This window comes from Silurus meridionalis, chromosome 3 (genome assembly GCF_014805685.1).
Source record: "Silurus meridionalis isolate SWU-2019-XX chromosome 3, ASM1480568v1, whole genome shotgun sequence".
Taxonomy (NCBI): Eukaryota; Metazoa; Chordata; class Actinopteri; order Siluriformes; family Siluridae; genus Silurus; species Silurus meridionalis.
The window spans coordinates 19,098,092-19,112,054 of record NC_060886.1 but is presented as its reverse complement, the minus strand read 5'-3'; the positions used below and the strand labels follow the sequence as shown (position 1 = coordinate 19,112,054).

The 13,963-nt window shown below is 38.3% G+C and overlaps 1 protein-coding gene across 4 annotated transcripts in view; it reads right to left on the bottom strand.

Moving 5' to 3' along the window:
• Positions 1–13,963, bottom strand: part of osbpl6 (oxysterol binding protein-like 6) — a 43,550-nt gene that overhangs the window by 17,465 nt on the left and 12,122 nt on the right. For 3 of the 4 annotated variants that reach the window (XM_046845325.1, XM_046845327.1, XM_046845328.1), the window contains exons 2-7: positions 10,162–10,431; positions 3,180–3,302; positions 1,484–1,537; positions 1,275–1,388; positions 965–1,135; positions 132–270 (exon numbers count right to left, since the gene is read on the bottom strand). In XM_046845325.1, the coding sequence (XP_046701281.1) occupies positions 132–270; positions 965–1,135; positions 1,275–1,388; positions 1,484–1,537; positions 3,180–3,302; positions 10,162–10,302 (742 nt within the window). In that variant the 5' untranslated portion in view covers positions 10,303–10,431. The remainder of the gene's footprint in view (positions 1–131; positions 271–964; positions 1,136–1,274; positions 1,389–1,483; positions 1,538–3,179; positions 3,303–10,161; positions 10,432–13,963) is intronic. The other variant, XM_046845326.1, reaches the window with a different exon arrangement.

Below are 13,963 nucleotides of genomic sequence, written 5' to 3'. Positions count from 1 at the left end.
CTACTACCATGACCCACTTAAATCTCTTTTCCTGAGGATGAGGAAAATTTCAGAAGTATTAATTACATGGCTCGAGGGAAGAGAACTGCAGATGATTAAGACAGTGAGAGCAAGTTGTGTGTATGTGTTACCCTCTGCACACTTGTCCATCTCCTCTGACTCCTGTAGCCACGCTGCCACTTTGCTCTGACCATTACTGTAGGACGGTGGCAGGCTGGTGGTGGAGGTCACAGATGGCTGCCAGGGCAGAGAGCTGGGCTTTACCTGCTGCTATGAGAACACACACACACACACACACACACACACACACACACACACACACACACACACACACACACAAAAACACATGCATATGACTCATTTAGCCCATGCTCTTATCTTGATTCATTTGCAAACTGAACAAGCAAAAGTTGGCAGAATGAATCATGCAGAATCTATTGCTTTAAGCCTGCTCAATTGAATTACAAGTGCCCCACGGTATGATAACTGTGCCATATCTGAGTGATTAAATGGTTTTCTTGCATTGCTGATGCCAAATTTTATAAGCTGACAAATGTGCTCATTTGTGCTCATATAGCTCATTCAGTGTCTCTTGCTTGTTGTTCATGCTTGTCTTCATGCCAGTGTCCTTATAAGAGCTCTAAGGGCTTTTAAGTTATAAGTCTTGAAGGACTCTTTAGTAAACTAACTTTATTAAAAATAATTTCACACATAATAGCAGTGCCAGTCAAGAATATATGTGAAGGAAAAGTTTCTATTACTGAAATCATCTATAGCAGAATAGCTACCTGTTCATATATCCCAAGTGAAAGTATAGGCAGTGCATGTAAAATGTAGAGCTATTGTGTTTTGATGAGTCATAGCTGAGTTAAACAGAATGAGTCACAAAGACTTTTGCTGGAGGACAGTTTATATGCCTAAATACATCTAGACATATTAAGAGTGAGTGTATAAGAGATTATACCTTGGATTCGTGAGTAGAAACTGGGGTTGTCTGTGGTGACTCTATGCTGGTGAGAGGAGGGAAGGTGCGTAAACTGGCATCACGAGGTGAACGCACAATCTCATTCTGTCTATACAGACGATGGTGACGCAGCTTACACACCCAGGCATCGAATACATCTGGAGACTTCACCTACACACAAACAAAGAGGACAGTGACAAAACAGACAAAACATGTCTCCGGCAGCTGTCTGTCTGGATTGCTGCGCACTTGGTTACTGCAAACATGCAAACACTATAATGACATCACCATATCCTTCTCAGTATCTTACCTTGAGATGGTAAATGTGCTCTTCTGTATCCAGGTCTATGCGTCGAGCTCTCTTTTTAATGGACATGACAGACAGGCCGACATCTATACTGCCATGCAGCTTTCCTTTCTGAATCTGACATGTACATGGAGAACCAGACATACTCTGAGTAAAAACTTCATGTGAATTGATACAATATGCAGTTTTAGCCATCACGTAATTGTACTTACATCTATGGGGGACTTGGAGTACTTTAAAATCCCGTTATCCAGAACAAAGAATCTCTGTATTTAAAAACAGCAAAGAAATTAAGATTAATATTGCAGGTTATAGAAGACTGCAAACAGCAAGGCACTACAAATTGCTAAATATTAGACCCAGAGCTCCGAATGTGCCATCGAAATGTGCAATCTGCACTTACTGCACAACACACATCAGAAAATGTACTTAATCGGCATTTATGTGTTTTTATTTATCTGAATATGACACACAGTTTCTGTATTTAACACTATTCCAATGAAATGTGACATTTCTCATTTCTGGTAAAGACATAATACACTTTCGGAGATAATGACTTTAATCCATCACTTAAGAGTGAAAAAAAAAAAAAAAAAAGCAAGGGCCTTAAAAACCCTTCTTATGGCAACATTTAAAATATCCTGAATATTTAAAATATGTTTTTAATTTGCACATACCGCAATCACAAATATGGTATTTTTAATAGTAATTCATAGTGCATGGCATACAAATCATAAATATAAACAGAGAAATTAACTTATGTCTGACAGATAGGCTGTTGCAACAGTCCAGCAGTCTTCCAGCAATCTCTATATACTTAATAATAGGTTATTGTAACATTATATTTACATTATACAATATTTTAGGACTACTTATTGACCAGGCATAACTTTATGGCCACTGATCAGGCATAAACACTATGACCACCTGCCTAATATTGTGTTGGTCCACCTTTTGCTGCCAAAACAGTCGTGACCCATCGGGCATTAACAGCATGAACTTCTTCAGCAATTTGAGCTACAGGAGCTCGTCTGTTGGTTTTAGACCACACAAGCCAGCCTTCGCTCCCCACATGCATCACTGAGCCTCAGTCGCCCATGACCCTGTCGCCGGTTCACCACTCTTCCTTCCTTGGACCACTTTCGATAGATAATGACTGCTGCAGACTGGGAACAGCCCACAAGAGCTGCTCTGACCCAGTTGTCCAGCCATCAAACCTTGGCAATTGTCAAACTTGCTCAGATCCTTATGGTTGCCCACTTTTCCTGCTTCTAACATATAAAATTTGAGAACAGAATGTTCAATTTCTGCCTAACATATCCCACCCACTAACAGATGCCATGATGAAAAGATAACCAGTGTTATTCACTCATCAGTCATAATGTTATAAGGTCATAACGTATTGCCTGGTCGGTGTTTCTATGTGATATGTCACTTAGAATGAACATGTCTTAGCTGTGACAAGCACTACTAATTGTGGGCTAATCTATTATGGGAATTTCACAATAGTAAAAGTTAATACAATATAATGAGTCATTTCTGAGTCATTTCTGACATTTTAGCATGAGCCACATCGTCACTCATTGCAGTCAATTTGATATTTATGTTTCCAGTTATGATTCAAAACTGAAATGAATGAAGACATTTGTTTTGCTATCACACAAAACATTCTGGCAAATTGAACAAAGCAGCCAATGTGTCTTTTTTAGCATCAATTGTTTTTCCATCTTGGTCTGTCGTAGGCTGTAATAAGACTAAAGCTACACATAAATGACTGTAAAGTTAAACATAAAACCACCACTTACTGGTCTTTAACTCATAGGTTTCTTTAATGTCTGATCTATACCCTTAAAATGTTGTAAAACGCATGAAACTGGTAAGACAATATAAGCAAAGACATATTCTGACCTTGTGCCAACCCTTCATTGGCCATTTTCTCTTTTTAAGCATAAATCCCTCATGTTTGTCAGGTCTTTGTACATTCGTCTGGCCAATTTTTAATCCCTCGATGATCTCCCAGCTGTCTGCCTCCTAAACAAGACAAAGGATATAGAAAATAACTAAATACATATATGTAATCAACATTTAACAGTTAGCATTATAATAATAAAGAAATAAACATTAACAGTTCATAAATGTAATTTGTCAGATAAATTATATGTGCAGAGACATGGAGAAATTCTAAATATAAATAAATCAATCATTCCACTACTTTCAGAGGGGACTGTATTCAGCATGCAATGTAAAATTTTTCCCCCAAGTCATCGTCCTATTTCTGCTAAGAATAAGTGCACTAGCATGAAAAATGTATTTTTCAGCAATTTACAGCAAAGCACTGAGCACCTTTTTTGTACTAACATCTATCATTGTATTTTAATGCCACAAGAGCTTACCAAAAATAAACGGTACCTACAATTAAACACGAATATTCTCGATTCAATTGTAGCATTCAAGCTAATATAAAAGAAACACTTTCAACACAGCAGTGTACATTCAATATATCGAAGTCAAGCAGTTATTATTGATATATAATCAATGACAGAGTGGTGTGACATGTTGGTGATGTGGTGATACAATGCTGAGGTTGATCACTTTCCAATAACTGCGGGTACTAAAGTATATTATTTCTCTTATGATCAGCGTATCTTATTTGCCTCTAACAATCACTAACAATACTTACTCATATTGTAGCAGCTCCAAACATTTATTGCCTTAATCAGTGTTGGAAAAACTAAGGTTACAGCTTTAGCTCTGACAGTTATAAACACTGACACTGGAGACCAGAAAGATTTTTTTTCGAAACTCTAAATACTAGTCCGAAATCCTGATGAAATGACGGGCCTGTGACTACACTGTGTACACTGATAAATAAATCTGGAACAAGAGGGCAGAAAGCAAAGCTTTATGATGTGATTACTGTAATGTGATATGGCCTGCTATTAAATAAGACATATTACATTTAAATTACAAGCCAGCAGCATTAGTATCAGTAGCCAAAACCAATCAGATCACATTTCTCAGATCAGCAATCTTAAAGGCCAACAGTCTAAAGTGTCTCAAAACAGTCAGCAAGAGCTAAACAATGGCATAATGACATACAGGGGGAAATGGAGACTATTCAAATTTGTGTACCTACACACAGGTTTTATCAGTCCACCTGAAATGCAGAATTGCTCATTACATCTCTCAGAGCTTAGAGCATTTCTGTGAGTTCCTGCTTATAAGACAATAAGATTAATTTGAGCATGTTTTCTATGGTACCTCCTGTGAAAGAGTTTGAATAGACAACTAGATAACATTTCTTAAACAAGAATTTACACTGCTGTTATATGTGGGTGAAGGTTGTTTTTTTTGGTATTCAAATTTTAAGCTGAATTGAAATGTTTTTAATTGAGATTTGGTTTAACTGTGTAATGTCACATAGTTGGGAACAATCTAAACCTGTTTACCACGCTAGTTCAGCAACAAGGAGCATGCAGATCATTTGGGATTCATTACTGGCACATGCACGCACACACACACACACACACACACACACACACACACACACAAAGGCACACACAAACACATGCACAAACACACGCACACACACACGCTCTCTCTCTCTCTCTCTCTCTTTATTGTAGGTCTATGCTTAGAGGAAGGACAAAAGTTCCTTGAGAGTTCCTCAAGAGAGAATATAGTCTATAAATACATGTCCATAATGTTCACACCTACATCACCTACAGAAACATTAAGTGCACCTGATTTTACCCTGAATCAATCTCAGCATTTCTCAATGAGCTGACCCACATTGTGCTTGTGGCGTTTTTTGTGTGTTTTTTTCACTTGTAAATAGAGAAATTAACAAATATTCAACTGTTAGATGCATTTCGATTCTGCAATACACTATCCCCAAGAAGTACATTAATGTATAAAAAAAGTCTATTTACATTATAAAAAATAATTCATAAATAAATAAAATCCAAAATGACCTATTTGCCTTGTACACTCACTACATATGGTATGATTGAAGGGCATTGTAGAGCATAAGTAATGCAATATATGTCCAATATAACAACATTTTATATTAACTAGAGAAAATATTTGATGGCATCAGCATATAGGAAGCACTTAACTGTACTAATATTATTTTTAGTTTAGCTGCATTCAACTGCCTAACAGTTCATTATGAGTGGCAGCATTTGACTCTCTAACAGTCAGTTATTATTGGCAGTGTTTGGACTGCCTAACAGTAAGTTATGAGTGCATATTGCTGTCACTGATGCAACCAGAGCATGGCAGGTTTCAGAATAAAAAATTCATCATACAGCGGATGCTAGGAATCACCTTACAGCATTTCACCATACTGAGCGAGGTCAGTCTGGAGGCTTGTCTGTCACTCAGTAGGTTTTCTCTCTCTGTCTCTCTCAATATCTTTCTGTTTCTCTCTCTCTCTCTCTCTCTCTCTCTCTCTCAGACACACACACACACACACACACACACACACCCTACCGGTTCAGAACATTTGCCTGCTGTGGTTCTAATGTTATGAGCAGTCATTGTCATCACTACATCCTAATGTACAATGAACACCTTCTAATTTGCATACTGCATCTCCCCTGCCACCTTCTCATCGACTATCAGCTGTGATGGACCATGTTATTACAAAACAATGTTTCTCAAAAATCATAGGGAGGTAATACCCAGTGTTACTGCAACTAAAGTAGGGCTGCAGCAATCGATTATTTTAGTAATACTAAATATACAAGAGAAAATAAGACCGGTTTCTCAAATATTATTATATAAATGAGACTCCAGAGCGGTACAAATTTAACGGGTGGTACGTGAGTAATAAAGGTCCGTGGGGAAACACAGTGCTCTATGTATATTACTCGGGTTACTCATGGAATCGTTAGACCCTAACCTAAACTGTTCTGATGCTGTGATGTATTTTATAAAGAAAAGTTGTATTGAGCAGGTTGTGTAGATCTGCACAGCTTCACCAATACTCAGTAAGTCACCAGTAGGATCGTGGATGGATATTCAGTTAACTAATGACATTTTAATTTCTACATTCAGCTGCAGTTAAATTTAATGGAGAGCGAACACTGCTAAAGGGCTACATTTCTCAAGATCTGTCAAACACAAACATGTCTGCCACCACCGGCAGGCAGTTCTATTAATGATAGCTAATTAAATGAGTTTTTTCTTTTTCCAATCTCCCCTAATGGCAAACCAAATATTAGGCAGAATATACATCCCTGGTAGCCAGGCCACATACACTATCACACACATTAGAGACCCTAAGCATTATGAAAAGCCATCAAGAAAACACTGTCCTTGATTTTGATATAAATCTGTTTGATTTTAAATGATTGCAGAAAAACAGGATCAATTCAGGAACCAATTTTAAAGTTTTCTTGTGTGTATGTGTTTTAGGAATAAGCTCAGTAAGCATTCTTTTTCCTCTAAACAAGTTAAAGCTGGAGTAAAGGATTTCCTCTCTGACCATGAGGTAGCAGCTTTGCTGTGCAATTTCAAAGACAGAGTAAAATAACGAGGGCTTCCCTACTACCAGGCAGTCTGCGAACTCACTGACGGCGGTACTGACACTCTGAAATAATGAGGAGCTCGCATTAAGCATTATACACACACACACCAGACACATACAGTGCATCTGGAAAGTAAGTAAAGTGCAACTTTATTTATGAAAAAAAAAAATTAAATAAAAAAATCACATACATAAGTATTTACAGCCTTTTCCATGACACTCAAAATTTAGCTCAGGTACAACCTGTTTCCACTGATCATCCTTAAGATGTTTCTACAACTTTTGGAGTCCACCGGTGGTAAATTCAGTTGGAAAAGGCTGTTTGGAAAGGCACACACCTGACTATATAAGGTCCATGTGCATGTCAGAACACAAACCAAGCCATTGGAATTGTCTGTAGACCTCTGAGACAAGATTGTATTGAGGCACATATTTGGGAAAGGATACAGAAAAATTTCACAGCATCCTGCTGTGGGGATGTTCTTCAGTGGCTCGAAATGAGAGTATAGTCAGGATCGAGGGAAAAATTAATGCAGAAATGTACGGAGACATCTGTGATGAAAACCTGCTCCAGAGCACTCTGGACCTCAGACTGGGGAGATGGTTAATCTTCTAACAGGACAATAATCCTAAGAACACAGCCAAGATAATAAAGAAGTGGCTGAGGGATGACTCTGTGAATGTTCTTGAGTGGCCCAGCCAGAGCCCACACTTGAACCCTATTGAACATCTCTGGAGAGATCTGAAAATGGCTGTAGATGTGATTGTTTTAGGTTTTTTTTTTTATAAATTTGCAAAGGATTTCAAACACACTTCTTTCACATTGTCATTATGGGGTATTGTTTGTATAATTTCTAAGAAAATAATGAATTTTGGAATAAGACGGTAACATAAAAATGTGTCAAAAGTAAAGAGCACTGTCAATACTTTCCAGATGCACTGTGCACATTAATCTATACTTTTTTATTTGTATTCTAATTTTATTCATTTATAGAGAATGCTATTGTATATACTGGTCTAAAATCTCCTATAAGTGACTGCAAGGCCAAAGCAAGTCAATTATATTATTTTTAAAGTCATTGTACCATTCAGTGAATCCTCGAACCCTGTGGATTGAGGCTATGTGATCATAAAAGAAATCCCTTCCATCAGGATCAAAATGTTTCATCACAGGATGGTATTACTTATTACTTATTTCTTTAGATCAAAGTATCAAAGTCAAGCTCTTACACTTTAAAATGTTCTTTCTTTCTGTCAGCTGTCAGGCCTAAAAAAGCATTACTTCACCATAGAAATGAGTCTGTGGGATCCACAGACAAAGCAAGGGCATTCGAGAAACAGAGGCATATCTTATGCTAAGACTTAGCCTCTTTCTTTCTCTCATGTATTTTTCACACAATCACGTCAGAAAGCTGGGGGGTCAGACATTCCACAGCCATCTCTAGTTGCCTTTAAGTGAAGTGAACTGGTCATGACAGACACAGAGTACACAGACAGAGTGAGTGACCGCAGAAGCCTTAAATGATTTAGTATCCGTGTGAATACACAAGATTTCAGATGCCTTCCTGACCTCAACAGCATATGTATAATCAAGATATACAATAATCAAATTACATAGTCCAATCCTATTGTGTGGTAGTCTGGGAAAACTGATATAGCTGGAGATTTTACGCATACAATATATTTCAACACCTCTAATATATGAGATCTTTCTAAAACTGTTTAAACAGGTCTAACATTTCCATAAATAACACATTAGGCAAGGCCAGGTAAGGTAAGAGTGCTTCCTCATGCGGTGAATATTATGCAATCGTCAATTGTTGGTTAGGACCCATAGTAAAATGGATGTAATCCTGATCGATTCAGTTTGTATATGGTCTATTGAACAGCTGCGGAATCATATAGGATGCACGTCATAACTTAAAATTGAACAGATGTAAGCAAAACAAAGTGATAAGACTAAACCATTGTTTTCAATCAATCTGTATGTTAGTGTTTTATTAAAATCTTTTTTCACTTTTGATGCTAATCAGATTTTAAAATGCTTAAACTTACTTGCGACTGAAATGTGTGCAAATAAGAAACAAATTTCAGTCCAGGGAAGCACCATGTAAAGGGTTTTCCCAGGATGCCACACATATGCAAAACACCATGCCCCAGGTAAACAAGATTTTTAAACAAGATAAATGATGAATGAGAATATGAGAATATTTGTATGAGTTTTGATATTCATGTCTGCTCTAGGCAATTGTTGGGAAGCCTATGCTAGTTCCTTTCCTTGTTGCTGTGTGAGCAGCTATTTTGGTATTGACAGAGAGTCAGTATACTAAAGAATCTGAAAAAAGGCCTTCAATGTACAGTACTTACTGCAGACATAATAAACATTAAACTCACCTTTAAATCAAGGAAACCAAAGGCTCTTTCTTATAAGCCATGTCATAATAAAGCTTACTTAACCTGACATGTCCAGTCCTTCTTAATGCTTAACTTTAAAATATGTGACCTATTTCTATAATTACAGTTTCCTGAAAACAAATTGCAATAGTGCATTTATTTACTGAAGAAGAAGTTGGGCCAAAAATAACATTTACAACAAATATATAATGGATCAGATTTCACATGCTTAACATCTAACTTGCTTCTTTCATTTTTCAACTAAAGATATAAATATAGATAATAATAAAGGAAGCTTACATGAACATCAGGATTATCTCTCAATCGGCTAATAGAATTATTAGCATTTATCAGAATTATTTAATGTAATAATTGTGAGTATGCATTTATCTTTTCATATATGTGAAACATATTTGCTAAAAAAAAAAATACTGCATGTGAACGAATGGTTTTGCTCAGTCATATTCACACTATATTATTAATTATTCTAACAATTGCACTTTCACGCTGACCCGACAAATGTACTGTGGGTGTATTGGCAAACATTACTAATGAGTCCGATGTTTGTGAAAAGTGAAATTGATTCTGACCGTTTTCAGCAAGAATAGTTTTTTTTATACTTGATATTGCATCATGCAGAGGCCACATAACCAAGTGTAATAAATTATGTACAAGCTCAGCATGATTTCGAAGTACATGAGACCTACAGCTCCATTGTAGAAATATCTGGTGAGGGAAATGACTGAGCAGAGATTTCTAGCTGTTTAAAGAGTGCCATTTTTAAAGGTTTATGTTTTGTGCCTCATCATTTCTTTACCCTGGCCTCCTGAGATTAGTTCAGATTTATCAAAATAAGCATGTGTGGTCACAGAGCCCATCATATAGTCTTTAAAAACGCATTTATTAATAGCCCCATTGTCAGATCCCAAGTTTTTTTTTTTCTTACTTTTACTTCAGTCTTACCTGTCGGCTGTCTCTTTGTGAGGAGGAGGACGAGGAGGCACTCTTGTGTGTAGGGGTGGAGCTCTTATGAACAGGCGTGGCACACCTTTCTTCCATACTAGCAGCACGGCCTTGGTGACCTCGCGAATGGTGGTGTGACATGATGACAAAAGCAGCCCTCGTGCTCTCTCTTTCTTTCACTCTGTCGGTCTTTCCTCACGTTCTGCTTTTACCACTAGCAAACAACATGACCAGAGAAAGGTGCCTCAAAGGGGACTCACAGCTTCTCAACTGAAACATAAAAGAGCAAGTTACAAAAAAGTTAATCCTAAAATAAACTAATATATTTGTTGGATGTATGCACAATGTCGTTAGTCAAATGCAGCTAAGTGGTTAGTCAAATAGAATCCTCATTTGCCTATGGCCACTAAAATAACAAATACATAAAACCATGATAGGATGTAAGATATCTAAAATCATGTGTATATAATCAGCTGAGTAAATCAAACCATGTGTAAAAATAAATAAACTCTTCAAGCCATTTAGGGTTCGCGACTTTGCTCCTGCTTTTCTCTGAAACGCAAAGCTCAATCAAATACCTTTAGGCAAATTGTACGATTCCCTCAACGTGCCACTTTGCCAAACCCGGGTATGCAGTGTCCTCAAAATAACTTCACTAAAAATGTTTCTTATTTATGACTATAAATGTTTCTTCAACCTCAAATTTTGCTGTGTGGTTGTAGAAGATTATACATGAGCCTTTTAGAATTAAAAAGCAGATACTGTACTATGATGGTCTTAATTCAAATAAATAGTCATAATTAATTTATCTTGAGTAACTGGTTAATCCAGGTCAAAAAGCATTAAGCAGAAATATACCTTTGAGAAAACTAGTGAGCCTATTGAAAACAAATGGGTACAACACAGTGAAACTCTAACACAAGCGCCAACCTGAGTTTATGATGAAATCAGGGGCTGTGGAGCCACCGTCATCATACCACCTTGCTAAACATGGAAAGATCGTATAATTACTTAAAAATACTGAATACTGAAAATTTAAGGAATATTCTTTTTTTTTTTTCCATGTGCAGAATTGGTTCTTGCCAGGCGGAGAACTGTTCTTTTTTATTGACTAACAATATTCATACACAAAATATACATATAAATTACTTTCAAGTCATTTTATAGCTATTCGTATCTTTTCACACATAATTGCCTTTTATAAGTGATGCTATTCTTTTAGTCTTTAACCTACCTAAACACAGAAACATATGAGAGCCTTCACAAATTTCATAAGGTGAAGAAGAGCAGGAGTAACAGGAGATGACCACAATTACAGAAAATCTGTCTAATTACATGTGGGTGTTGTTGGTGTTCACTGTTTTTTAAATTTACATTATTCTAATTAACAGGGGGTTATTCATTTCTGCCAGATAATTGTTTTCACCATTCATCATAACACACCTAACCCAGCCATTAGGGTTGCACAAGCCAGTGCACTCTTAGTGTTGGTCCCAAGCCAGGATTAATGGGGAGCGTAAAACATGTGCCAAATCAAATATGCGGATCACAAATCAGAAATTCATACCGGATTGGTCAGGGCCCGGGTTACCATTGACCACCACAGCTATTGTTAGCCAACAGGGTACCGGTGGAAATTGGGCTACTGTTAGCCGAAGGAGGAAAAGGAGAGGAGGAAGACGTCTACAGAGACGGCAGGGAAAGGAGAAGTGGAAGAAAGTGGAGGTCCGGGTAAGTACTTTAAATGTTTGTACTATGACAGGTAAAGAGACATATAGCTGATATGATGGAGAGGAGAAAGGTAGATGTTGTGTGTTCAGGAGACCAAGTGGAAATGAAGTAAGGCCAGGAACATTGGAGGGGGTTTATCTGTTCTATCTGTTTTATTGCAGTGGTAAATACTTTTCTTTTTTTTAAGACGAAGATGGAGCATAGGGTGACATATAAGAGTGGAGGAAGGTGCACACAGGTGGACTATATTCTATGTAGCAGATGCAACCTGATTGAGATTGGAGACTGTAAGATGTTGGCAGGGAAGAGTGTAGCTAGACAGCATCGGATGGTGGTCTGTGGGATGGCCTTCGAGGTTAAGAAGAAGAGGAGAGTGAGGACTGAAAGAAGAATAAGATGATGGAAACTAAAGGAGGAAGAGTGTAGTGTGAAATTCAGGGAAGAGGTCAGACAGGGGCTCGGTGGTGGTAAAGAGGTGCTGGATGATTGGGCAACTACTGCAGAAGTGATAAGGGAGACAGCTAGAAAGGTACTTGGTGTGACTTCTGGAAATAGAAAGGAAGACAAAAAGACATGGTGGTGGAATGAGAAAGTGCAAGAGAACATAAGGAGAAAGAAGTTGGCATAACAGAATCGGGATCGACAAAGTGATGAGAAAAGTAGGCAGGAGTACAAGAAGATAAGGCAGCAGGTAAGAGGGATGTGGCGAAAGCCAAGAAAAAGACATATGAGGAGCTGTATGAGAAGTTGGACACTAAGGAAGGAAAAAAGGATTTATACATATTGGCCAGGCACAAGGACCGAGCTGGTCAGGAAGAGCACCACAGACGCATTATTTGCTTTGAGAGTGTTTATAAAGAAGTATAGAGAAGGTCAGAAGGAGTTGCATTGTGTGTTTGTGAATTTAGAGAAAGCGTATGACAGGGTGCTGAGAGAGGAGTTGTGTTATTGTATGAGGAAGTCAAGTGTGTCAGAGAAGTATGTGAAGGTGGTGCAGGACATATATGAGGACAGTGTGAGAGCAGTGAAGTGTGCAGTAGGAACGACAGACTGGTTCAAGGTGGAGGTTGGACTCCTTCAAGGATCAGCTCTGAGCCCTTTCCTATTTGTAGTGTTGATGGACAGGTTGACAGACGAGGTCAGACAGATAATGTTTGCGGATGATATTGTGATTTGTGGTAAGAGTAGGGTGCAGGTTAAGAAGAGCCTGGAGAGCTGGAGGTACGTGCTGGAGAACAGGGGAATGAAATCAGTAGGAGTAAGACAGTGTACATGAATGTGAATAAAAGGAAGGGCAGTGGACTGGTGCGGTTGCAGGGAGAAGAAGTGGTGAATGTAAAGGAGTTTAGGTACCTGGGGTCAATAGTGCAAAGTAATGGAGAATGTGTTAGAGAAGTGAAGAAAAGAGTGCAGGCAGGGTGGAGTGGGTGGAGAAGAATGGCAGGAGAAATTTGTGATAGAAGGGTAACTGCAAGACTGAAAGGGAAAATGTACAAGACTGTGGTGAAACCTGCCATGTGGTATGGTTTAGAGACAGTGGCATTGATTAAAAGACAGGAGGTGGAGCTGGAGGTAGCAGAGCTGAAGATGTTGTGGTTTTCGTTGGGAGTGACGAAAATGGACAGGATTAGAAATTAGTTTATTAGAGGGACAGCGCATGTAGGACGTTTTAGAGACAAGGTGAGGGGGCAAGATTGAGATGGTTTGGACATGTGCAGAGGAGAGACATGGGATATATCAGTAAAAGAATGCTGAGGACGGAGCAGATGCAGAGGACAGGGGGGTTTGGGTATGGAAGGATAATCCGCTGTGGCGACCCCTAATGGGAGAAGCCGAAAGAGGAAGAAGATCATAACACACCTGCATTTCCTCGGCGTCACTTCTTGTTTTGTGTCTATCTTAATGGCCTGTAATGAAGGAAATGCTCATGCCCACCCACACCCACACCCACACATACGCATACACACGGCAAGCTACTTCTCACCAGTGTAGAATGCAGTAACCATAGTAATTTCCCAGGAAATCCCTGGTCCTTATTGTTGTAATGCAAAAGATGAAGGCACCACAATCA